The sequence below is a fragment of the Equus quagga genome, chromosome 17, assembly GCF_021613505.1.
Source record: "Equus quagga isolate Etosha38 chromosome 17, UCLA_HA_Equagga_1.0, whole genome shotgun sequence".
Lineage (NCBI taxonomy): Eukaryota > Metazoa > Chordata > Mammalia > Perissodactyla > Equidae > Equus > Equus quagga.
Genome location: NC_060283.1, coordinates 25,391,426 through 25,415,614, shown reverse-complemented (window position 1 = coordinate 25,415,614; position 24,189 = coordinate 25,391,426). Strand labels below are relative to the sequence as shown.

The window sequence follows — 24,189 nt, the reverse complement described above, 5'->3', positions numbered from 1 at the left end:
GTGAAGCTAAGGTCAGAGCAGTCCAAAGGCAAAAGGCTGTCTTGGGAGGTAGTGAGCTCCCTGTCCCTGGAGGTGTGTAAGAAGAGGGTAGAGAAGTCTGGCAGGGATCTTGTGGAAGACATCCAAGCCTCAAGGAGAGCCAGATGATCCTGGGGGCTCCTTCCAGCCCAGGAGCCAGGGAGCTGGTGGGGAACAGGAAGAGGATGGGCTGGGGGGGCGCGGTGGGCAGTGTGGCAAAGGGACTGTGGTGTGTGTCCATGTGTGTGTTCCTGGGGGCTGAGAGGTGTGGGGAGGCGGGAGGGAGGGCAGGGGGGAAAAGAGTCCAGAATTTTCTTAGCTGTAGAGCTGGGAAGAGGCGGCTCCTGGCCAGCCTGCCCTCTCTCTTCTGGGGAAACCAGGATGTGGAGGCCAGGGAGGGGGCGCGAGCAGCAGATCGGCGGGGACCGACAGAGCCCTGGAAGGCGTGACAGGCAGCCCGGCGATGACCAGGTCCTTGTTGAGAGTCATCATGCATGTGCTGCGTGACTGTGGATGAGAAACTGCCCCTCTCTGGGCCTTCCCGATTATTTGGCCCAACAGATGGGGAAGGCAAGGACCTCGCCAGCCGGGCCATCCTTGCATCCAGTGTCTGAAGCCCACTCTTGGCCCTAGCCCGAGGCAGGGACAGCGCCATCCTCGGAGGACCAAAGACTGCACGTAGGTTCCGATCCTCAGGGACGTGGAGCCCGAATCTCCTTGCAGCCCCTGGGCTGTGGCGCCCTCTCTCCGAGGCTTCTGGTTGCCTAGATCGTCACTTCCTCGGCACCAGGTCCTGAAGCTACGAGCAGGGGGCCCAGGCCCGGTCGCCGTCGGGCTGAGCGGAGGAGGGTCCCGGGCCAGGGCTCCTTTGCTCCCTAGGCCAGACTGTGCCCCGGGCTCAGGCGCCGGGCCCTGCGGGGAGCCCCTGGCAGCGCCCGGGCCGGCGGGGACGTCAGGCCGTATTTTTGTCTTCATTTTGTATTGTTAAAAAAATAGTGATTTCCCTCCCTCTTCTCCTGCGCCCCCCGCCCCGTGGTCCCCCCTCCACCGGCCTGGAGGGCGGGGGCGGGGGCGGGCTCCCGGCTGGGCCGCTACTGGATGCCCCGGAAGAGGCACATGGCGAAGATCATGGCGAGAAGCTGCGGAGAGAGGAGGGGCTGGTCAGGCGGCCGCAGCCCCACAGGGCCGCCCACCCCGGGACAGGAGGGGCCGCCCATCACTCTCAGCATCTCCCGCTGAGGGGATTCCTGACGCTGTCCCGCCGCGAGCCCCTCTCGCCAGCCCCTGGTCCCCTTGACGCAGTGTAGTCATGGCAAGAAGGGGGTTGGGACATGGGCTCAAATCCAGAGTTGCTGCTACTGCGGGCGGCATCACCGGCCGGACACTTCCCTTCTCTGCTGAGCAGGTATGGAGAGCTCGCCACCGTGTGCAGGGCACAGTTCTAAGTGCTTACCCAGACACCTCTTCACAGACAGGGAGGGAGACACAGAGAGGTCAGGTAACCTGCCTAAGGTCACACAGCTTGGAGCGGGGGAGCAGGGTTTGAGTCCAGGCGTTCTGACCCAGAGTCCAGGCTCAGAACCTGCGCTCGCCTCTGCTAGCTCCCAGGGAGGGGTGGGCTTGAAGGAGAAGGGGCCGTCTATGCTGTAACGAGGCCTCTTTTATAGGACGTGGTCAGTACGAAGTTTCCAGGATAACGGGCAAGGTGGACGCAGCCCTCCCCGGAGTCAGGAGCACAAGCTCTGAACGCCTGCTGAGCAGCCCTGACTCGGGGGGACCCCCCGCCAGACTGGCTGATGCCCCTGTGGCCACAGCTCTTCTTGCAAGTGGCACAAGGAACTGACCCCAGGCCACAGGCTCCTGGCCAAACCTCCAGGGGGACAGTGGGGTGGGGAGGCCGGGCTGGGACAGGGATACGCAAAGGCCCCGTCTCGGAGGGGGCGGCGCCTCCGTGGGGGCCGCGGCTGGGCGCGCGGCTGGGGGGGCGGGCACACACGCTGCCTCAGGAGCCAGACGCGTGGTCCCCACCCTGGAAGCCCCGATTACGGCGCTGTCAGCACCACCGTGCCCATCAGGAAGCGGCCGCTCACCGCCCTGGGCCTGGGGACAGGCAGAGCCGGGAGCCGGAAGGACCGGGCGGCCTGCGGTCACCCCCAGGCCGGGCCGCGCGCCCCTCCCCTCCCGAGCGGCCCCTTCCCCAGCCCCGGGCGGCGGCCTGAGCCCGGGAGGGGCGGCTCCGCCGGCGGCGGCAGCGCCACCTGGTGGTGGCCACGACAGTCTGCAGCTGCCCTCCCTTTGGGGGGATCTGGGGTCGGGGGGTGGCCAAGACCACCCTTGTGAGGCCTGAACACCCCCCCAGAGAAAGGCCAGGCTGCAGCCCCTGCCTCAGGTCAGCCATGCTGGTCCACTCTGGACCCTGGGCCGGGCTGGGGGTAGGGAGTGGGTGATGGGAGAGGAGGGGCGATGGCCATCCCTCAGGGCCCGGCCACCCCCCGGCGCCCAAAGTCTTGCTCGGATGTGCTCCCAGTGCCATGATGATGCTCAGGCAGCAGCCGGACACGGCCGCACTGACCACCCCGTAGCCCCCACAGTGGGGGGCCATCTGGTCCTGGGTTAAGGCCCGGAGACGGAGGCAGGCTGGGGGTGCAGGCCCGGGGGCCTTCCTTACCTCGATGGCCAGCACGCCTATGGCGAGGGCTCCGGCCAGGTAGACGTAGGTTTCGAAGGCGTTGAGGATCACCGAGTAACAGCCCTGGGGGAAGGACGGGAGGTGAAGCCACAGCCTGGGGTCGGAGGCCAGCGTCAGGACCGGGCTGAAGCCTGGGAACTGGCATGCGGCCCCAAGCTCAGGCGCCAGCAGGCCCGCCCTGTCAGACCCCCGCCCGGACAGTGGGGTGCGGAGGAGGGGCGGCAGGAGGCAGCATCACTCCCAGGACCCTCTGGGCCTCCAGCTCTCAGGCGGGGCTGCAAACCGCTAGCCTGAGCACATCAGCCACGGACCCTTTCTGCATGGCTGCCCCTGTGGCTGGAATATTGGGGAATTTCCATAAATATCTGGACTTCCTGTTGCTCTCAAGAAACCAGAAGATCCAGCAAGGGGAGCCATCCTTTCTACCTGGCAGGACCTGTCAGACAGGATCAGAGCCCCCTGGGGGTCCACAGCCCCCTCCCTCCCTGTCGTCCCACACCACCCTCTCTACTCACTCTCAGTCTCCGGCTGGTGGCTGAAGGGTGTCTGGTTTTCAGCCTCCGCCCTAAGGAAACAGCCCATCCTTCTAAGCCCAGTGCACACCTCACCTCCTCCGGGCAGCCCTCCAGGACCAGCGCAGCCTGAAGGCCCCCCTAAGTGAATTGGATTCCCGTGCTGTTCCCGCTTTCCCAACAGTTCTGGGGATACCCAAACTGAGACAGAGGTGGCAATAGAGCGGGGGAGAGAAGGAGAGCAAAGCTAGGAGCTTCAGGCCCATGACTGCGGAAGACGGGGGCCAGGTGGATGTCCCGGTACTGCCTGGTGGAGACTGACCAGGGGCTGGGCGGGAAAGGCCCCCAGAGGCCCTCCCTCAAGCCCCCTAGAACAAGCAGGATACACCCAGATAAACAGACCCCATGAGCACGATGGCCCGGATCCAGTGTCCTCGGGGCTGACCGCGTGTCAGCATCTTCCGGGAGGCGACTGACATGCAGATGCCGGCCTCACCCCGAGACTGGATCAAGGGTGTGGTGCGGAGCCGGGAGCGAGCATCTGTGGCTGTGCTGTGGCCAGGCCGTGAGACACCCCAGGCCCGACGAGGCCGACAGAGAAAGAAGGCTCAGCCGGACATGGGGAGCCCAGCGAGGGCTGTGTGACGGGGGCACAGCCCGAGCACACCCTACATGGGCCAGCTGGTCAGGAACCAGTGTGGCCGGAGGTCCCCTCGGGGCTGGCAGGGAAGGCCCACCCGCCCAGCCAGGCCCAGGGGCCACTGTGGATCCACCCGCAGACCCGCTCTGTTCAGCTCTTTAAAACATCAGAACCCTGAGAAGTGGAACGATGACAAAGTCTGACCTGCTCTGGAGGGAAGGCAAGGGAGGCTGGGAGGATGCTTCTGGCCTCCCCTCGTCCCCTCTGGGCACCACCCACCCCCCGGGGCCAGGCATGAGCACCCAATGCCCCAGCCTCCCCCTCTGCCTCGGGTGTGCAGTGCACTGTGCGGGCCGTCCAGACACGCGTGGCCCTGGGGCCTGGCCGCCTGGGCTCGCGGTCCAGCCCCGCCACTGGCTTCCTGGCGACCTCGAGCTATTCACTTATGTTTTCTAGGCTTCAGTTGCCCCATTTGTCAACTCAGGCTGTGTAGACCAACTATTTCACAGGACTCGTGTGAGGACACAGTGAGATGCGGGGGATAAAGCAGTGTGGGCAGCGCTGGCCTGGGCCGCACCCTCCATCCCCGTTGGCACCGTCCTCTCTCTCCCTCCGCGCCCTGGAAGAGCATCCTGGGTGGTGGGAAGTGTCTGAGTGCAGAGCTGGGGCGTGGGATTACCCCCAGGTCCCCGGTGTCACTGCAAGACAGTCCTTCCCCTCCACACACACGCACACCCCTACACCACAGGGGACAGGAGCCTGAAGCCCCCCAGGGACCTTGTCCAGCAGAGGGGAGACATCCAGGCCCCTCGCTGGCCCTGGGCGGGCATTTGGGGTCTTAGCCGCTCATCTGCCCTCTGTCGAGCTCTGGCACCAAAGCCCCTTGGGGTCCCTGGACTGAAGCAAGCAGACCGGGCTGGCCACTGCGAGACCTCGAAGGGAGCAGGGTGGGCGGGGACATGGACTGGACGATGCCACCTGCGCTGGGTGAGCGTCCGCTCTGGCGGGCACGCTGCTGGGGGTGCGGGTGTGTGCTCATTGCGTCCCCATTACCGCCCCTTGGGGAGGAGGGCGCCCCTTGAATTTAATACGAGGAGAGGAGGGGAGGGCAGCCAGACAGCTTGCTCGAGGTGACACCGAGGAGGAGTGAGGCAGAGGTACCCGGGGTCCCGCTGCCCCCCGTTCTGAGGGGAGGAGCGGCATCGGGAAGGCTGGTTCCTGCTCGTCTGGGCCGGTCCCCGGCTCGGGGCCCCAAGCTCCATCCGCGCCCAGAGAGCACCTCGTCCTCCCCTCGCGATGCAGCACCCTGACCCCCGACCCTGCCCAGTGCCAGCGCCGCCCTCCCTCGGCAGGTGAGACACCCCCACCTGCCCCCGATCTGTCGCTGATAGGACTCAGGGCAGCTAGACTAGAGGTGCCACCAAGACACCGCCCACATTACACATCCAGTATGGACCTGCCCCCGCGATCCAGGCCATTTGCCCAGCTGCCCACGGGGCGTCCCAGAGGCACACTCAACGGGCCCCCACAGATTCGAGATCTCCCTCCAAACCAGAACCCCTAAAGTCACCCCTACCCTTCTCACCTCCCTTCCCCAAAGCCGACCCGCCACCGGGGCTGGCACATTTTGCCTCCTGAATAGTTTCTCTGCGTCTCCACTGGCACCACCCTGGTCTAACCCATCGCCACTGCTCACGGGGGGGCCAGTTGAAAAGCCCCCCCGGCCACTTAGGCCCACCTCTAATCACTGGCCACTGAGCAGCCAGTGTGCTAACATGGCCACATCCCTGCACCACCCATGGGTTTCCATTGCCCTTCCAGCATCCTCGCCATGGGCCCGCTGGCCCCGGGTGGTCTTCCCTGCTGATGCCTGCCCGTTGAGCTGGTCTGGCCCTATTCACTGTGCTCCAGCCCTGCTGGCCTTCCTCTTTGTTCCTGGAACACACCGTGCTCCCTCCCACCCCAGGGCCTTTGCACATGCTGCTCCCGCTCTCTGGTCGGAATGCTTTTCCCTCACCAGGAGGATGAGGGTACAGCACTTTGTTTCAAGGAAAGTCACAGCAGCACCCACACTCAGAACCCACCAGGAAGCAGGTGGGGAGCACTGGGCCTGAGCAGAGACACTGAGCGATGCTGTGGGGAGAAAAGACCTAAGATCACCTGGACAAAAGGGGAAATGCATGGTTTCCTATTGGTGGTCACCATACCGGGCTGGGGTCCAGGTCTAGCAAGGTCACCATCTACCGGGAGGCCCCCCGATTTGTTTCCAGCAGGATAACGCATTCTTGACTGGCCTGGGTGGCCGTCTTGCCCAGGGAAGGCTGAGGAAGGAGCTGGAGAAGCTGCTATGGGGGGCTCGACTCCATGGAGGAGCCCGGGCATTCATCGTGGGTCCCCCACTTTCAGGATTTCCTCATTTCTCTTCATTGGAGCTCAGAGGTAAACAGGGCTGGGGGAGTAACTCAACACGCACAGACAAGTACCCCCTGCCTTGGCTCCTGGTGGCCATGTGACTGAGTCCCAGCCAGAGGATGATTCCAGAACCGGGAAGCAGGTCAGGCTGAAGCTCTAAAGGGACAGGCCGGAAAGCCCCGGCGACAATTTGCAGGCGGCCTCAGGGCACGGTTCGCTCCACGAAGCCGTCAGTGGTCCAGCTTCCTCCTCTCGTGATGCTGACATCCCGGGGGCCGTCCTCCTCTGCAGGGCCCGAGATGGCCGTCCCCACAGCTGCCTCCCAGCCAGGGGAAAAGAGGAGGGGCCCGCCCAGCCATTTCCCTTAAGACGCCAGTTGGCTGCACAAGTCACATCTGCTCACCTCGCTGAGGCTTCACCGCCAGGGAGGCGGGAAGGGCAGCCTTTGGCTGGTGGTCATGGGGTCTTATAAACCCCTTTATCCGAGGAGGCCAGCGAGCAGTGTGCGCCACGGCACAGGAATCTGAGGTCCAGAGAGGGCGCCTGACGAAGGGGACACAGCGGCCGACAGCCCGGGCCTGACGTCACAGCCGGGAACTCGCCCCAGGTGCCCCCGCCCGCAGCGCGGATGCCAGGCCCTCGATCCTTTATTGACGTCCCCTCCCAGTGCCGGGGGCAGGATCCTGAGGCAGGGGATGTGGCCCTCGGACCTCGAGAATCCTTCCACACGGCAGCTGCAGGGGTGGGGCGCAGGGTCCCTGGGGCAAAGCTGGGGCTGGAAGGAGCTCATCAGACGCCGGGGTCAGGCCCCAGCCCACTGTCCCCTGCCGGGCTCCCAGGCTGCCTGGGGCGCCTCACCCCGCCTCCCCCCGGCCCATCCTCTGCTCTCATTTTCTCCATGGTGGTCACTTTCTCGTGAACTGACGGCTTCTTGTTCGTCTGCTTCCTCTGACCAGACGGGGAGCCCCAGGAACAGGGGCCCTGTCTGCTGTCCCCTGCGGGGTCCCCTCTTCTGGAACTTTCCCACGAGATCCTCATGGCAGGCCAGGCCCAGTCAGGGGCGTGGGGTACGGACTGAGTTTCCCGGTCTCACATACACGCCGGACGGGGGGCTGGTCGGGGGGAGACCAAGTACAAAGCGGGGCAGAGCGGGGCCCTGCGTCCCTCAGGGTGGCACGCGCATGATGGAAAGACACCGAGATGAGGTCCTCGGGTTGTAAGAGATGCAGAGAAGTCCAGCAGCTTCCGTGACCTGGAGGGTCAGGCCAGGGAAACCTTGCTCCCTCGGGGTCAGGGGGTGCCGCCACCTGGCAGATGTGACCTTTCTCAAATTGAGTGCACGGCCGACCTGAGTCCCCCTGTGTAACTGCCATTCTGGCTCCCGACCTGCATTACTGGAAGCTCAGGGAGTATTCCGCCTAGAACCCTGGAAAACTCCTACTCACCCTTTAGCCCCAGCCAAAATGCCCACTGCTCTGGCCTGGGCCATCGCTGGACCGTCTGTCACCCTCATCCTCTCTCCCTCCGTCAGCCCCATCAGGGGTCCACATCACGGCCGACATGCCCATGGGACTCCAGAGTGCCCTCCGACCCTCTGGGCCCACGTGGCTGCCCGCCCAGCTCTGAACACCACGTCCCCTGCCGGGGGTGGGGGACAAGGCCACTACCTGCTTGTTCAGGAACAGGTCCCTCCCCAGGAGGCACTCCTCCCTGCTCAGTAGGACGCCGCCCCGCGTCTGCGGTTCCCTCCGGCAGCAGGCCTCCGGCACCTCGGCATTCTCCAGGGTCAGGAGCCGGAAAACGGACGCGAACTTAAAGTCTTCAGGCCCGTTGACCCCGCAGCAGCCGAACTGGGAGGAGAGAAAGGGAAGGGTCTGGTGGGCGGGAGCTGGACACAGGGGCAGAGGACGGACAGACGGCCTCGCCAAGGCTGCTGGGAGGCAGCATGGGGGGTGGGGGCAGGACCCAGGTGTGCGCTGTGTGACCCTGGCAAAGTCACTAGGCTTCTCTGAGCCCCGGTGGCCTCTGTAAAGTGGTAACAATTCCCACCTCACGGGGCACTGAGCACTCAGTGAATGGCAGCGGTGATTGTCTGTGAGAGTTACAGGTGCTCGAGGACCCGAGTCCGGGAGAGTGGAGGTTTCACCCCGAGCTTGGACTGTGGTGGTGGGCAGAGGCTGCCCACTCCAGCCGGCTCAGGGCTCGGCGGCCCGGGCCTGGACTGATGCCTGGGCTCGGGCAAAGGCACGAGCAGAGAAGGACACTGGGCCAGTGTGCGCTCTGGGGGGGCGCGCTCTGCAGGCCCCCAGCGTCCCCGGGCCACTCACTGTGATCATGACGGAGTTCCAGGTGGCAGAGAAGACGTCCGTGTCGTTGTCGCCCTGGTAGTGCTTGCCAAGCTCCTTGGTGAAGAACTCGCGGGTGAGCTGAGGGGGGGTGGGTGCTGAGCACATGGCCCCCGGCGCCCCAGCCTCCCCTCTGTCTGCCTCGGGGAGTGGGGGGCCTCGAGGCCCTGGGACCTGGGACTCTCCTGCCCCCAACTCGGGGCAGGCCCCCAACCCCCACCCCAAGGCCTGTGCCCCCCCATGGATCACCGACGTGAAAAGAGAGTCTACACCCCCCACCCCATCCCATAAACCTGAGCCGGGGCCCGAGCTCTCCTCGAGGGGAGTGCGGCTTATCTCGGGGTGGGGGGGCTGGCCCCGCTCCCACCCCTGCTACCCCCAGCAGCTCCTGGGACCAGCCAGCAGAGGCCCTGGGTCCTGGCCCCGGCAGAAGCCCTGGGCGGGGCAGGGGGTCTGCACGTCCTTGGGGGCCACTCCGCCCTCAGAACCCTCTCCTTCCGGGGGTCCAGTCCCCTCCTTCCTGCTCCTTGCTGGTGGCAGGGGACCCAGGCGCACGGGGCAGGTACGTACATTTTCCCTGAAGATGAAGGCCAAGATGGCCGCCGAGAGCTCCGCCAAGAAGATGATCAGAATGAACAGGAAAAACTGTGAAGAGAAGGGGCAGCTTGTGAGCCCGAGGGGGGTGGGAGGGGACAGGGCGGCTGCTCAGTGATCCACGCTTCCATCTGTCACCCGACCGACACAGTGTGCTGATTCCGTGAGACTAAGAAACTTTGCTGCCGTGAGCCAGACATTTTTCGTAATAAACGTACCACCAATCCATCTTTGGAGTCAACATGGTTGTAACCCAAATATGGAAAAAATGAACAAACAAATACGCCTTCCGTGCCAGTGGCATCCCTTAGACGAGACCCCTTGTGCAGTGCACCATCTGAACAACCCGACCTGGCAGCCCTGGAGGGAGATGGATCTTGCAACTGGTTTGGGTCCCTCCAGGTGGATTGTACGTGCTGTGGGAACCCTGAGATCCTTGGGGATCCCTGGCCGGCTTTCCCCACCCCTCCAGCCCCAGGGCCACCTCTCCTAGCCCTGCTGCCTCTCGTTCCCATGGGAAGTGGGGAGGTGATGCTCATCATTGGAAGGTGGTGTGTCCTTCAAAATCTGAAAACCCAGGGGCCGGGCGCTGTTAACTGACAGAGCCCGCTCTGCGCACTCACTCGTTTCTTGATGTTCCCATTTCTGATGCTCCTCGCACGCTGGGCTCCATCTGCCAGCCAGCTCCCGCCCTCCCTCGCCCGCCAGCTCCTCCCTTTCCAGATCAGCTTGGCCCCAGCCCCTCTCCTGGGTCCCCCGCATCATAGTCCCAGCCGAGGGGCCCAGCCGGCCGCTGCTGCACCCCCACGGGGACCCCAACGTGGGCACAGAGGCTGTCACTCGGCCGGCTGCTTTCCCAGTGCCCGGAGCACAGGGGTGGGGCACGGCTCTCAGAGAAGGAACGAATCCGCGAGTGACCGACTCGCCTTCAGGGCCCTGCTCTCTGCTACCTCTCGGGCCCTGGCCGCTCTCAGGCACTGTTTTGGGCGACAGCTGTTGGCAGAAGAAACAAACTGGCTTTCCTTCGTGCTCAGCATCGCTGGTGCCCCGGGCATTTACAGGCGGTGACAACGCTGGAGCTGTCACCCCCTCCAGAGACACCGGCAGAGGGCTGCCTCCCCAGGGCTCACGGAGGCTGGTTCTTACACACCCTCCCAGCACCTCGGCCGCTGCCCGGACGCCCCGCCTGTGGGTCACTGTCCTCGTGGCCGCCAGCCCGCCCTGGGTGCGCCCGGGCCGGGGGGAAGCCGGGGGGGCCCGGGTTCAGTGTCAGACCCCACAGCCCACCTTCCTCACTCTGTGTGACAGGGACGATCACTCAAAGACCCGGGAGCCTGTTTCCTCATCAGAAGAAGGCTTGTGGGTCGTCATGAGATGCTGGGTGGGACGTGTCCTCCATGTCTCAAAGAGGCTGAGCGAGATCGTCGCGGAGCCTCTGCCGAGCGCAGGCGGAGCTGGAGACCCGGCTCCCAGGATGCAGGGCGCCAGGCTCCTCACAGATGCTCTGTGGACCGTGGGCGCCGCCCTCGGGGTCTCTCTCCTGCATCTTGTCTTTTCCGGCCAGAAGCAGCTTTCTGTCACTCTATCCTCATCCCGGGAAGACCCGGTCACGTCCCCTCCCTGACTCTCAGCTCGAACAGCGGCTGCCCCACAGGGGTCCCCAACCGAGGCCTGGGGACGGTTTCGAGGAGGTCCATGCAGGAGGTGATCCATGCAGGATGCAGACCTGAAACGCCTCCCAGACCCGCCAAACAGCTTTGTTTCGTCTCTTTTCAACATCCAAACCCAAGGACACCCTGTCGCCAGAACAGATGGACCAGCACACCGCGTGGGGCCGCTCACTCCTCACTCCTAATTGTCGCCTCCGGCCATGGGGGTCTTGCCCGGGGCCAGCTGCCTCCCAGCCGGGCTCTGGCCTCACAGAGGAGTCAGGCATCAGAGCCCGACCCTGGCCCCCCGTCTCCTTGCTGGTCAGCCCCCAGTTCCTCAGTGGAGGAAACCGGCCGGAGGAGGGAAGGACCATCCCAAAGTGTGCGGCTTGAAAATTCCAGAGCCACCCCTCTCCTCTCAGTCCAGCTCTTCCCAGAGCACTGGGTTGCTCCTTCTCGCCCTGCTGATGAGCGTGGGCCAGGACTGACCTGCCAGTGACTCTTCTGGACCCTGGGCATCTGCTTCTGACAGGTCACTGGCAGCCTTGCTGGGGTCTGCTGTGTGGGGTGACCCTGGGCTGAGGTCGGCGGGTGGGCAGAGTTCCCCCACCAGAGAGGAATGTGACAGGGGGCCTCCTGTGCCCCCCACAGTCCAGCTACCCCTACCATCCCCACCCCTCCCCGAGCTGGTGGGCCCCGCGCTGGGCCGTACATCCTCCACCGCTGCGGCCTCTCGTCTCCCTGACCGTGACGGAGGCCCCTCCAGGGCTCCTGGCACTTCCTTTTGGCTGATGACAGATGGCCACGTGGTTCTGCCTCACCCGCCTCCGAGGGGCCTCTCCTGTCCCTCTGCCCTCTCAGTGGAGCTGCCGGCGTCCTCAGCAGGCAAAGTTGGCCTTGGACATGGTCCCCGTCCTCAGCGAAGCCACTGAGCTGGCTCTGGCCAGTGACCGCGGCTGAGACTAATAAACTGTGGATGCGACTGAGCTCCCGCCTCGGTCACTCCAGGAGCGTGTGCACCGTGCAGGAGGACCTCACACGGCTTCGGCGAGAAGACGCCGGTGAGCGCGGGCCCAGGGCTGGCCTGGTGTCACGGCCCTCAGACGGCGGCTCAGAATAAAGAGCAGGTGTGGCCTCCAGAAGACAAGGCATCGCTGGCACGGCCGGTCTCTGGGAATAACGACGGTGACCGTCTCCTGCGCGCCTCTGGCCCGGGCTCTGTGGGTCCAACAGTGCAGTGGCTTTACCCACGGACTCCTCCATCTTCCTGATGGGGAAGGGGGGACCCGGAGAGGGCAGCACTTTGATCAAGCCGGTCCAGCGGAGGGTGGCACCCCTGGGATAAACACGGGAACTCTGATTCCAGGACACTTGAGATGCCAGAATCTTAAGACTTTCCCATGGCCTGGAGGGTGTGTGATGGGTCAACACCGATTCTTTTAGTTTGCCATTTACGAAGTGCTGACACGGGCCAGGAACAGAGCTAAGCAAGACGCACATTTTCTCCCTGAACCATGATCACAGTGCTGGCCGGGCAGGAGGTATTGTCATCTTCACTTTGCACATGAGGAATTGGAGGTTCAGAGAGATTAGGTAACCAGCTCCAGGTCACACAGCCAGGGAGTGGCAGAGCTGGGATCAGAAGCAGGCTTTTCTGACCCCACAGCCTGTGCTCTTACCCACACCTCGGACACTGGCTCCCTCTGTTCCTTCATCCCAGGGCTGTTCACCAAGCACTTACTCTGCACCAGCAGCGTGCCAGGTCCTGGCAAACAAATGCACACGAGGCAGACGTGGTCCCCATCCTCACGCAGTTCATGCCGGGCCGAGATGCACGGCTCATGAAGTGAAATTCATGAGACGAAATGCAGAAGATCCGAGGGATGAGGTTATAGAGGCACGTGGTACCTCGTGGACCAGGGAGAGCTGCCTGCCCTGAGGAAGGGGGTCTGCAGACCTCGCCGTTGCCCCTTGGAGCAGGGTTTCCCTGAGCACGGGGACCCAGGGGTGACCTGAGTGTGTGTGAGTCACCTGAAGGACAGTGCAGGGCTGTGGCACCCACATTATGACTATGCCACCTCTGCCACCTTGCCTTCTCCAGCAGGAAACAGCTTCCTCCTGCTCCACAGGGCTCCCCCTGCTTACGGGCAGGGGCACCCCCGGACCGGCCCCAGGCTTGTCCTCATGCTTCCTGGGGCTACCCCTGGCCAGGGGCTTCCCCGGCGTTGCTCCCTTGAGCGCGTCTGACCTCATCCATGTGCCCAAGGATGCATTTGCCGGTAATTTCTGAGCATCAAATCGACAACGCTTTGCTTAGCCCGGGAAAATTAACCAAGGGGCGGAAGCGGCTCTTTGCCTACTAGTGAGCAGTTCCAGACTTTTCCAACCCATCTGCCTACGGGCACGGCTGCTTTCCGTTCTCTTTTCTGATAAATATTTACCAAATTCACATACTGCGTGTGTGATTCAGCTCATTGATCTCTCTGAAATACGCTCAGCTCTTTTTGCTCGTCTCTTTTCCAATTTAGCATGCCTTTCTTATAAAGTATAAAAAACAGTTGAATCTTTAAATAAATTGGCTGAAAACACTCCTCGAACTGCTCATAGATAAGCAACTAGGAAAAAGGGATCCATCCCACAAAATGTCCACAACAGACTGAAGTCGTCCTGCTGTATGAAATGCTGTTCAGTTGATTAACAGGAGGGTTTGGAAAATGTGCTCTTAGAAAACCTGACCCTCGGGGATGTGGGCGTCAGGCTCCTTGTCCCCGGGCTACGGGTCACCTGGCCCCCGCGGGTTTTCGCCTCAGAGCAGGTGGGAGCGACGCTCAGTGAACTTCCACGTTGAGCTGTGGCTCCCGACGTGGCTGAAGCCGCTCCCCCTGGGCCCCTCTCAAGACAAGTCTCCTTGGGGGGGTCTCAGGCTTCTGGAAGGACCCCAGCTTCAACCAGGGTTGAGGCTCAGTGCCCCTGTTCAGCGGGAACCACTGAACCACCCGGTCCAGGTTGGAAGAGAAAAGTGGTTCCTCTTTTTTAGGTCATGAATCTTTTTGAAAACCTTCCAGAAGCTGTGGTGTCTCTCCCCAGAAACACACACACAACACACGCACATGGCACACATGTACAGGCACACACACACAGAGGCCCTGGAAAAGATTCTGCACGTAATTTTAGGTGAATTTTGGACCAGGGACGTCCATTCCAGGTCTGGAGCCCCTGGACGAGCCCTGATCTGAGCGACAGGAGACCTGGACCCAGGGGTCCCCTGCCTTTGACCTGCACTGTGACCTCAGGCTTGTATGCAGTGGGCCTCAGAGAGGGAGGGGAGGGGGTGGGGGGACGTGGAGAGAGAAGCAGGGTTCAGGAGATGACAAGGAAAGGCAGCAGAATAGAAACCAAGAGATGAGAGAGGCAGAGGCGGAGAAGGAGCGAGAAAAGAAAGGGAGCGAGACAGGGAGAACGGAACTGAAGAGACAAGGGCAGGGGGAGGCAGGAGAGGGCTGGGAGGGGCTCCTTCAGGTTCGGTGGGCTGGACCTGGCGGCACCAGGACTCATCTCTCTGGGGCACATGGGGCCACCTTGTCCCCCCTTGGCTGCAGTCTCCTCCCCTAAGCCCCGGGGAGAGCACGTCCCGGCTCCAAGCGAGCTACCAGGCTGGAGAGGATGGGAGACCTGCCTGCCCTTGGCGCAGCACACAGCCTGGCTTCCCCAGGATTCCCCGATGGACCCATTAGCAGGGGACAAGCCCGGGCCACAGGCAGGGGCACGGGGAGGCTCGGCGCATCCTGGGGCCCAGCTCCCAGCTCCCATCGAAGTCCCCTCGGGCTCCCCAGCCCCATCTGCACTGCGGGGCACATGGCCCAGTGGCGCCAGAGGCTCTCCGCTCCTCCCCAGAGGAAAAGCTGGCGGGGCCAAGCGGCACGGTGCGTTTCACAGGTGATTTGCTTTCTCTCTGGACTTGGGCATCTCACGGCGACACAAACCGGGCTGTATGGCTGCCCTCCTCTGGGGAGGAGGCGCTGTGGCAGAGCCCCGGGTGCTGGCCATGGGCAGGAGCCGACGGACACCTTGCAAGGAGCTGACCCCACCCTCCAGGGGCGTCTGCAGGCCACCCAGCCACAGGCATGCTGCCCAATGCGCGGCTGGGCTCAACCCAGGAGCTCTCCCAGCCTGGGCCCCTCCTACCCCCACCCCGCAGGACCCAGCAGGGGAGACACAATCATCCATCAGGCCGGGAAAGAAAGCAGGGGCCCGGAGACCCACAGCCCCAGGAATACAGAGGCCCAGGGGAACGGCACCTCCCCTCATGGCTGTTCGCTCCGACTTACAGCTGTCTGCCCGTCCTTTAACCAGCAAAGACACTCAAGCTCAGAGAGGTCAAGAAACCAGACCCGAGTCACAGCATCCTTAGTTAGGGGACAGAGTGGGCTGCACACGCAAACCCAGCCCCACCTGCTGCCCAGCTCATCCTCGTGGGCTGAGCCCTCCCCGAGAGTGTCCTGGGGGAGGAGGGGAGGCCACGCTTGTCCCTCCCCCCCCGCCATGCATCTTTGTCAGCCAGTGAACCATGTGGCCCCCGTGGCAGTTCAAGGACTATTAATGAATAAAGGTCCTTCAGAGGTCCTATTGTTTCTGCTTCAGAACTGGACGTGCAAAAGGGAGATGATTCATCCGACCGCTATCTTAGCTCTTCCCCGGGGAGTCACACGCTTGGGTTCCTAAAAGCGAGCCAGCACACAGCACTGGGGGCCACATTCTCCGCGGACCCGCCTCGGAGGAGCCTGGCTCTTCAGACGTGGAGGCCAAGGTCCCGCTCCCCCTGGGGGCCGCTCACCCGCATGGCAGGCTCCGCGGGGACAGCCTGCTTGGCCCCCCTCAGGGTGAGCCCCCTGCAGTGTAGACACGGGGCCCGCCACGCCCGCCCGGGGCACCCGTGGGTGGGGCGGGATGGGGTACTCACAAACAGCAGCAGACACTTGTTCTCGCGGACGGCCCCGCAGCAGCCCAGGAAGCCGAGCAGGAAAAGCAGGCCCCCCATGGCCAGGAGGGTGTAGACGCCCGTGATGAGCAGGGGGTTGGCGGCCACGATCTCCCGGAAGCCGGTGGGGTCCACCAGGACCCAGATGCCGATGCCCAGCAGGCAGGCCCCACCCAGCTGCTCCCAGGGCCCGTCCAGGAGGGAGGAGAAATGGGCAGACAGGGCGGTTAGACACTCTGCACACACGAACACACGTACGCCAGTCTCCCGAGCGCGGCCCTCGGACAGAGGCGCTGTGTCCCAGGGAGCTGGGCAGGATCCACGTGGGCCTCAGCCTCTCTCCCACTGTGCTTCTCATCACTCTGAACTCTCCTAGTTACTCTACCCTAAGTGGGGTGGCATCCTCGTCTTCGCCCCACGCCCCACCTCGGGCTGCTGAGATCCAGGTCACGAAGGGTTCATCTGCCCCTTTTATACTCTCCTTAACTCTCAGAGCTGCAGGATAATGATGTCGTCAAGTCCAACCTCTGATTCCACACTGCGGTCCAGAGTGGGCCAGCGACTCGGGGAAGGTCACACAGCAAGTTCGTGGCGGAGCCAGGGCTGAGTCCCAGGCCTCCCCGATTGCAGCCCCAGGGACGCTCAGCAAACTCAGGGACGCAGGGACACCTACGCTCAGAGCACGCAGGGACACCTACGCTGTGCCTGTGCCGTGCCGGGCCAGGAAAACACAGACCAAAGGCATGCTCTTTGTCTCAACAGGAGCTCTCGTGAGGCTGGGCCCCCACTCTCAAATCCAGGCCTCAGAAGCCTTCTTGTGTATGTCTTCATCTCCATGCTTGGCTCATCTTTGCAGAAAGGCAGCTTAGTCCAGAGAACGGGCTGTGCCCCTTGCTAGCTGTGTGACCTTGGCTAAGTGGCTTAACTTCTCTGAGCCTTAGCTTCCTGATGATTGAAAGAGCATGCAAATTCCCACCTCCCAAGGGAAGGAAGGACAGAAGGGACGTGACTCTGCTTAGCAGGTGTCAGTAACTATCTGTTCCATTTGTCTCGGGCACAGCCGAGTACAGAAGCAGAATGGCTACAGGAGAACCAGTTTGGCACCATGGGGTTTCGAAGGCTGTAAAGGGTTTGAACTCCCCGTGGGGCGGGGGGACCTGAGGAAGGACAGGCGGTGGCTGCGGGCAGACTGGTGAGCTCTGGCTTGGTGGAGAGGGGTCTGCAAGCTGGGGGGGAAGAGCCGCATGGCTTGGGGCCAGAGAGGAGGTTTTTAGGTGCAGTCAGGGCAGGGGTGGGGCGGAGACGCCCGGGGGACCGAGCAGCGAGGGAGGGAGGAGGGGAGAGCCGAGGGGACGGCCAACGTCAAAGTCGACACGTCTGTTCTCTTGTTTAATTTTCACAAGAGCCTGTTGAAGGAGGTGACTAGGGATGAAGATACTGAGGGTCAGAGAGGTGGGAGCCTGCGGGGCTCCCCGCTCTTCAGGAGGACAGGGCAGGGGAGGGAGCCCCGGGGAGGTGCTCTCATGGGTAAAAACAGATGGAGACAGACAGACATACGTCAGCCTTGACCAGAAAGGGCCTCTTTGTCCCAGTGACCCTGCCCTGGAGGACATCAGTGGGCACTGAGCCAGGTCTTGGCCTCACTAAGGTCAAAGGTTGAGGCGAGGTCAGGAAAGCCGTCAGGGGCTCAAGAAGCCAGAAGCGTGGGCCCTGGGCAGGTGGGCTTGTGGCAGGGCGCTGGGCTGGCCCCGACCTCAGGGCCTCTGTCCCTTCAGGACAGAATCCACGGTTGGATGGGGACAGAGCTAAACCACTGAGAGCCCACCCATCCCAGGCACTTCCTAAACCAACCTCGCTTAATTGGCAAAGAACCTGTTGAGGGAGGTAATTAAGGGATGAAGATACTGAGGTTCAGAGAGGAACCGGGTTTCAGATCACATAGCTGATAAGATGCTGAGCTGGGCTTCCAGGCCACAGAGGTTTCGAGTTACATCAGGGGCACCATCCGCTCAGCCCTCCTAGCTCTGATGTCTGTCATTGCTCTGGGGACAAGGCTGGGTGGGGCCCCTCTGGTCGCCCCCATCCCCGCTTCTCCCCCACTCCCCACCAGCGCTCAGATCCCAAGACAGTGGCCAGGACCGAGGCCCGGCCCTCTGCCAGAGGAGCTGCGCATCCCAGGGTCTCTCGTATGACGGGGGGCTCGTTGGAGCCAGGTGGGCACGGCTGAGGGCCTCCCCTCCAGGAAATCCTGGCTGGGCAGGCAGGCCTGCTCTAGCCCCGGCCCCTGCTCCCGCCCTGGGACGTCGCCCGGTGTGACCACTTCCACGCAGCGGTCAGCTCCGCCCACCCAGCAGAAACACTCACGAAGAGGAAGAAATTGAAGACAAACAGCAGGTACTTCATGCAGCTCAGACAGTCGCCTTCCATGGTGCTCCGCCTGCAAAACAGCCAGGCCCCTCAGTACTCCGGGGGGGCCCACCTGGGAAGGATTCCTCCCCTCCCTCCCCCTCCCCCACGGGGGGCCCCAGCCTGCCCTTGCAGCAGGTGGGGGAACCATTTCCTGCCCAGGGAAGGCGCTTTGCCCTGTGGGGCCAGAGTTAGGCGTGTTGCTGTGTGGCCTGAGGCAAATTACTCCACTTCTCTGAGTCTTGTTCTCTCCAACTTGACAATGGAGATTCAAACCAGCGTTCTTGCAAGCGGGGTGGCGAGGATTAACTGAAATAGTGCAGTAACACGCTTAGCACCGCGTCCAGCACGCGGCGGGAGCTCAGTGGCGCCACTTCATGATGGTACTGGATGGCAGAGGGGAGCCTGCCATTTGGGAGGTGAGAAAGTAAGGCTCAGAGCCTCGAGGTATCTGCCAAGGTCACGGAGCGGGATCGGAGCTCAAGTCTGACAAATTTCCCACCACCCCACACGCCCCCCGGCCGCAGGGCTGCCCAATGAGGGGGGGTGAAGGGAAAGGAGCTGCAGGTACCACCCTGGGGCCCAGACCACCCCCCCCCCCCCCCCCACCTCCATCAGGAGACCTGCAGCATCCTGCCTGCCCCAGGAGCCTTCCCGTCCCAACCTAAAGTAGGCCGGCGGGAGCGAGTCACTGACTACAGCTCTATTCAGCCAGCATTTATTGTGCATCTACTGTATGCCAGGCCCCAGGGCTTGAAACCAATGAGATGCAGCTTCCCCAGCCCCGGGGAAGCAGACAGCTTCCGCCAGCACAGGTCAGACCTCAGGTGCACAAGTCTCGTCCAGTATTTCACACTCTGCTCATGACAGCCCTGGGGAGAGCATGGGCCGGACCAGGAGGACCCGCCCTTCGTTTGTTCCAGGCCACATCCTCCTGGAGGGCGGGGGAGGGCTGTGATTGATGGGGACACAGCGGTACTGCCGGCCTGCTGTTCAGCCAGCATCTCTCTGATTGGTCCATGCCCACCAGTTGCCAAACCATCATCTTGACCGTCATCCCTGGCTGTGGGCCCTCCTTGTCTCTTGCGTCCCTCCCAGGCCCAGCCTCTCTCCCTCCAGAACAGGTCCCCAGGATGCCATCTCCAGGCCACCCCCAGGATGTCCCTCCTCCACCCCTGACCTTCAAGAAGCAGCATCTAAGCACAGTGGCTCCAGCACGGGCTCTGACGTCAGACACCCCTGGGCTCCAATCCCAGCTCTTCACTTCTCTACCTCTGTGTCTTTGGCAAGTGACTTAGCCTCTTGGAGCCTCAGTTTCTTCATCTGTAAAAATGGGCATTTATGACCCACATTGTGGTGTGTTGGGAGAATTAAATAAGCCCTGTGTGAGGGCTCCCCCACGCCTGGCTGGAGTGGGGTGGACAGCTCTTACTGCGACCACACCTGACTCTGCAGTCGTGGGTGACTCGCTGGCTGTCGCTCCCCATGAGATCAGAGCCAGGACGATGACCTGCACCCCACGTGCCTCAGGCCGACTCACCTGCTGAGACCCTGTGCTCTGCGCACGGCGGGGAGTGGATGGGAAAGAACACTCGGGAGCCCTGATCCTCACCGCCACACGCCAGCTCCCTGAAGCCACTGCCCTGGACTCTTTAACAACCCCACAGGGCAGGAGGGGTTGTGTCCACTTTATAGATGAGGACACTGAGGCTCAGGGAGGTGGAGCGACCTGCCCAACATCCCGGAGCTTGTGAGCACGCTGCTCAGCCTGCTCCAGAGCTGTGCTCCACCCGGTCCAGGGGCAGCTGTTCAGGCAGAGCGGAGAGCAGAAGGAGCACTGGACTGGGAGTCCAGAGGCCCGGTCTTCTGCTCTGCACGTCCCTTCCTCTCTCTGGCCTCAGTGTCTTCACTGCAAAATGACAGAACGGGAATTGGACGACCCGCCGGAGTGGCTGCCCCAGTGGGATGCTGCCAAGTCTGCAGGACGCCAGGCCCTGGCACCCCTCACCCCTACCCACTCAGGCAGGGCGGCTGAGCCGGCTCTGGCAGTTGAGCAATTAAGGGGCCTAATAAATATGGCAGCTTATAAACGGGCTACCTGTATTTATTACGGACCGCATCCAGCAGCGATGACAGCTACCGGGCGGCTTGTGGAGGGCTGGGCTCCCAGACAAATCCAATAAAAGGAGGCGGGTCTCCCGGGAAAGGACTCCAACAACCTCCAAGGTGAGGCGTGGAGAAAAATAGATGACGTGAGGCCACGGATGGAGACGTGGAGGCCCCAGTTCCAGCTCCTGGGCGGGGGGAGGGGGGCGGCGAGTGGAAAGAGGGCTTTGGTGCCCAACAGAGGATCAAGCCCCAGCTCTGCCAGGCTCAGCGGGTGGCCTGGGGCACGTTCCTGAAGGCATGCAGCTGAGCTTCCTTGTCTTGAACATTAGTATAAAAATAATGCCTTCCTCCTAATGCATAGAAAATACTAAGTGCCAGACTTGGCACATGGTAGTTAATAATAGTAACAGCTGGCACAGCTGGAGTTCTTAGACGTGCCAAGGAACATAGAACGTCATGTAATCCTCACGAAGCTCCAGGATATAGGTAACGTGGGCTCCATTTTTCAGAAGAGGGAATTAAGGCTCAGAGAGGTGGACTAACTTGTCCAAGGTCACACAGCATGGAAGTGCCTGAGCCAGGATCTGAACCCAAGCCTGTCTTAATCTGGAGCCACGACTCTTAATCATCACTTTCAACGAATCCTAACTCCCCTGCCCCATTTATCCTCCTCCTCTAAAATTCAGGCCCCTCGTCACACCTTCTATGCCACTTTATTTCCGACTGTCCAGGGGAAACAGCCTCCTGGGCCATTGCCCACTGCCACACGGAATCAGAGGACCAGCGTCGCCCCCTCCACCCCCCACAAGGGGCTCTGACCGTGGGGACACACCTCCCCAGCCTATTGGTCAGACGAGTGACAGACACAGGGAGCCCCCAATCCGGGCTGTCGGCCCCGCCCACCCGCAGAGTCCTTGGAAGTCCAGAGCAGGACCCCACATCTCCCTCTAAGGGGAGCGGGCACCTGGACAGTCCCTGGAGCGGGGCTGAGAAGGTATGAGACCACGAGGTCCCAGGGCTTCATCCTTTCTTAAAAAAGATGTGGGGAGGCACGTATGCAGGACCCGGGGCCCCTCTGCGGGGGGGAGACGGCGGCCCTCCCCAGGCGGGGGGTGGAAGGCCCCTGGGTTTGCCGGTTGCGGGGAGCCCGCAGGGCCCGAGGGAGCCTCGGGGGGGGGCTCTGCCGCCTTCCAGCCTCGTGACCAGGAGACATCACACAACCTCTCTGGGCCGTTGCTTTCATGTCTGCAAAATGGGGCCGAGAACGCTAACCCCCTAGGGGGATGGTACCGACCCAGGGTTAGACGATGATGCACGTAGACATTCCCAGGCCATGGGTCACCCTTGGTGGCTCTGCCCCTTCTTTCCACGAGGCGGCTCCTCTCACTGCCCTCCCAGACCCCGGCGACATCAGCCGCAGTGCCCCGAGGAGGAGAGGAAAGACCCAACGTTGAGGGTTTTGAGCGGGAGAATGGGTGGGTCCAGTGGTTCTCAAACTGGGGCCCCTGAGACGAGCAATATCTAAAGCGATTTTCAGGATTTCAACTAACATCCCAGAAATTATCCCCTCGCCACCGGCTGGCTCCAGGGGCGAGTGTCCTGGGTTTGGGAGCAATTAAACCACTGCAGGGTGGGGACCCTGTCCTTCAAGTTGTTCAGAAGCTCTGCCCACCAGGTGAGCATGATTCTGCAGGACAAAAACAAGGAGAATCTCTAACCTACACTTAAGAAATGACTCGGTTAAGTCAGCACTGTTTGGTAAATAAAATCCTTTAAATCTTGGGGCCCTGAGGGTTGAAATGCAGGCGTTGGCATCCCAGGCAACATGGACTCCATGTGGATCCCCGTGTACCCGGGAGAGCATGCGGGGCTGTGGTTCCAGCTCCTTCCACGTGGGTGTATGCCCAGGCCGAGCATGTGGGGGCCACGACCCGCGCTGTGGGTCTCCGGGTCCCAAGGCTCCCGTGTGTCACAGCTCCCTGCCAGGAGACGGCTCTGGGCTTACAGGTGGTCGCTATCATACAACGTGACATCCCCCCCCCCAGATGTAACCAACATTAATTGTCTCCAAACCAGGTGTTTAGGAGATTCAAGGGAATTTAAGGGAGACTTATTCGATGCTATTTTTATTTGTGTGATGATGGTTTAGAAGCCAGCCTGGTATAATGTATGTCACAGTATTTCCATTAAAAAAAGAAGTTCTTGGTCGTGAGAAGGGCGGGCAGCACCGACCTGGCCCAACACCCTCACTGTGGAAATGAGAAAAGTGGGGCTGAGAAGGGAAAGGGGGCTTGGCCAAGCGACAGGACCAGCTGGCGATGGATCCGCGCCTGGAGCCTGCTCCTCGAGCCCGCGCCAGTGCCCGCGGGCATGCCACCTGCCCAACATTTTCCTTATTTGCTCCGGTGGCATCTTCCTTTGCCAGAACATATGTGTCATGAAGGCATGGACATGCCTTTGTTCACTGCCATGTTTCTAGTGTCCAGGGCGGTGCCTGGCACATAGTGGGTCTTCAATTAGTACGTCTGAATGAATGAATGAATAGTGGAAAAGGGGAAATAGAGACAGAATAGTGGAGAGTCAGCCAATCTGAGAAACAGACGAAGGTAAGTCAGAGAGGGAAAGATGGAGAAAGACTGAAGGAGACAGGGGAAGAGCGAGAGAAGTGATAGGGAAGAGACGGACAGACAGGTAGAATTGAAGGGCAGTCGGGCAGTGTCGGCATGGGGCGGAGATGCAGAGAGAGCAGGGGAGGCCAGTGCTGGCTTGTCACCTGGGCAGGTCTTCAGGCGTCAGCGAGATGGAGTCTCCTGGTCAAAGGGGCTCCTGTTTATTTCCTTTATTGGCCCAGCTTGTCCTATAAGAGAAAATATTCAGTTACTAGAGGAAGTCAGTAAGGAGCAGCCACGTTCAAGAAGCCGTTTAGGAAAACCTGCCCTCTGGACGCACACACTTGGGGCAAGAGCTTGCTGCTCTGGGCCCATTAGCACTAATGAAAAGCTCTCGGCACCTGGGGCCTGCAGCTGGGGAGGCCCGCACGGTGGTGTGTGTGTGTGGGGGGGTTCTGCCAGATGGCAGATCCTGGGCGCCCTCGCTGGGGCTGCCTGGGAGACTCAAGGTGCCTGGCACGGGCTTCATCTGTGTTGTGTCTTCATCAGCTGCATGTGGCTGATGAACTGGGAGGAGACGTGGGTGTGGCAGCCCACACACCTGGATGCCACCTGGGACGCCTCAGCAGGGAGCGTGCCAGCAGGGCCCTGTTCATCAAACCCCAACTCTGACTCTCAGGAGAGAAACTTGATGCTGGAAAGAGTTCCTTAGTTTTGCGTAAAGATTTGCCAGAAGGCTCCTTTACGGAGCCAGCTCCCAGCGGTGGAAATGAGGCTTTGCTGTCAGCAGTCACATGGGCTCAGAGGGAGATCCTGTTCGATCCCACCTGTGGGGAATTCCACAGCCGGGTCCTGCTCAAGCACGGGGCTGCAGTGGGTATTCCCAGACGGAGGAAGGCGGAGATTTCTGGGTCTCAGGTGCCAGTTCAGATTCCTTCCCATTCACATCAGTGGAGGGGCAGTGGATGAAAGTTTCTTCTTCATCCATCCATCCCCCCATTCATCAATCCACTACTCATCCAGCATCTGTCCATCCATCCATCCACCCATCCACCCATCCATCCATCCAGCCATCCATCCACCCATCCATCCATCCACCCATCCATCCACCCACTCATTCATCTACCTATTCATCCATCTATCCATCCATCCATCCACCCATCTGCTCATCCATCCACCCATCCATCCATCGGTCCATCCATCCATCCATCCATCCACCCACCCACCC

The 24,189-nt window shown here is 61.8% G+C and overlaps 1 protein-coding gene across 3 annotated transcripts in view; it reads right to left on the bottom strand.

Annotated features, from left to right (window-relative positions):
- Nucleotides 1–978: 978 nt before the first annotated feature.
- TSPAN18 (tetraspanin 18) overlaps nt 979–24,189 on the bottom strand; it is a 168,224-nt gene continuing 145,013 nt past the window's right edge. For all 3 annotated transcript variants that reach the window (XM_046643867.1, XM_046643866.1, XM_046643868.1), the window contains 8 exons: nt 23,126–23,209; nt 18,202–18,274; nt 15,820–16,014; nt 9,187–9,261; nt 8,599–8,697; nt 7,939–8,121; nt 2,687–2,770; nt 979–1,157 (listed from right to left, as the gene is read on the bottom strand). In XM_046643867.1, coding sequence (XP_046499823.1) covers nt 1,110–1,157; nt 2,687–2,770; nt 7,939–8,121; nt 8,599–8,697; nt 9,187–9,261; nt 15,820–16,014; nt 18,202–18,264 — 747 coding nt within the window. In that variant the 5' untranslated portion in view covers nt 18,265–18,274; nt 23,126–23,209 and the 3' untranslated portion in view covers nt 979–1,109. The remainder of the gene's footprint in view (nt 1,158–2,686; nt 2,771–7,938; nt 8,122–8,598; nt 8,698–9,186; nt 9,262–15,819; nt 16,015–18,201; nt 18,275–23,125; nt 23,210–24,189) is intronic.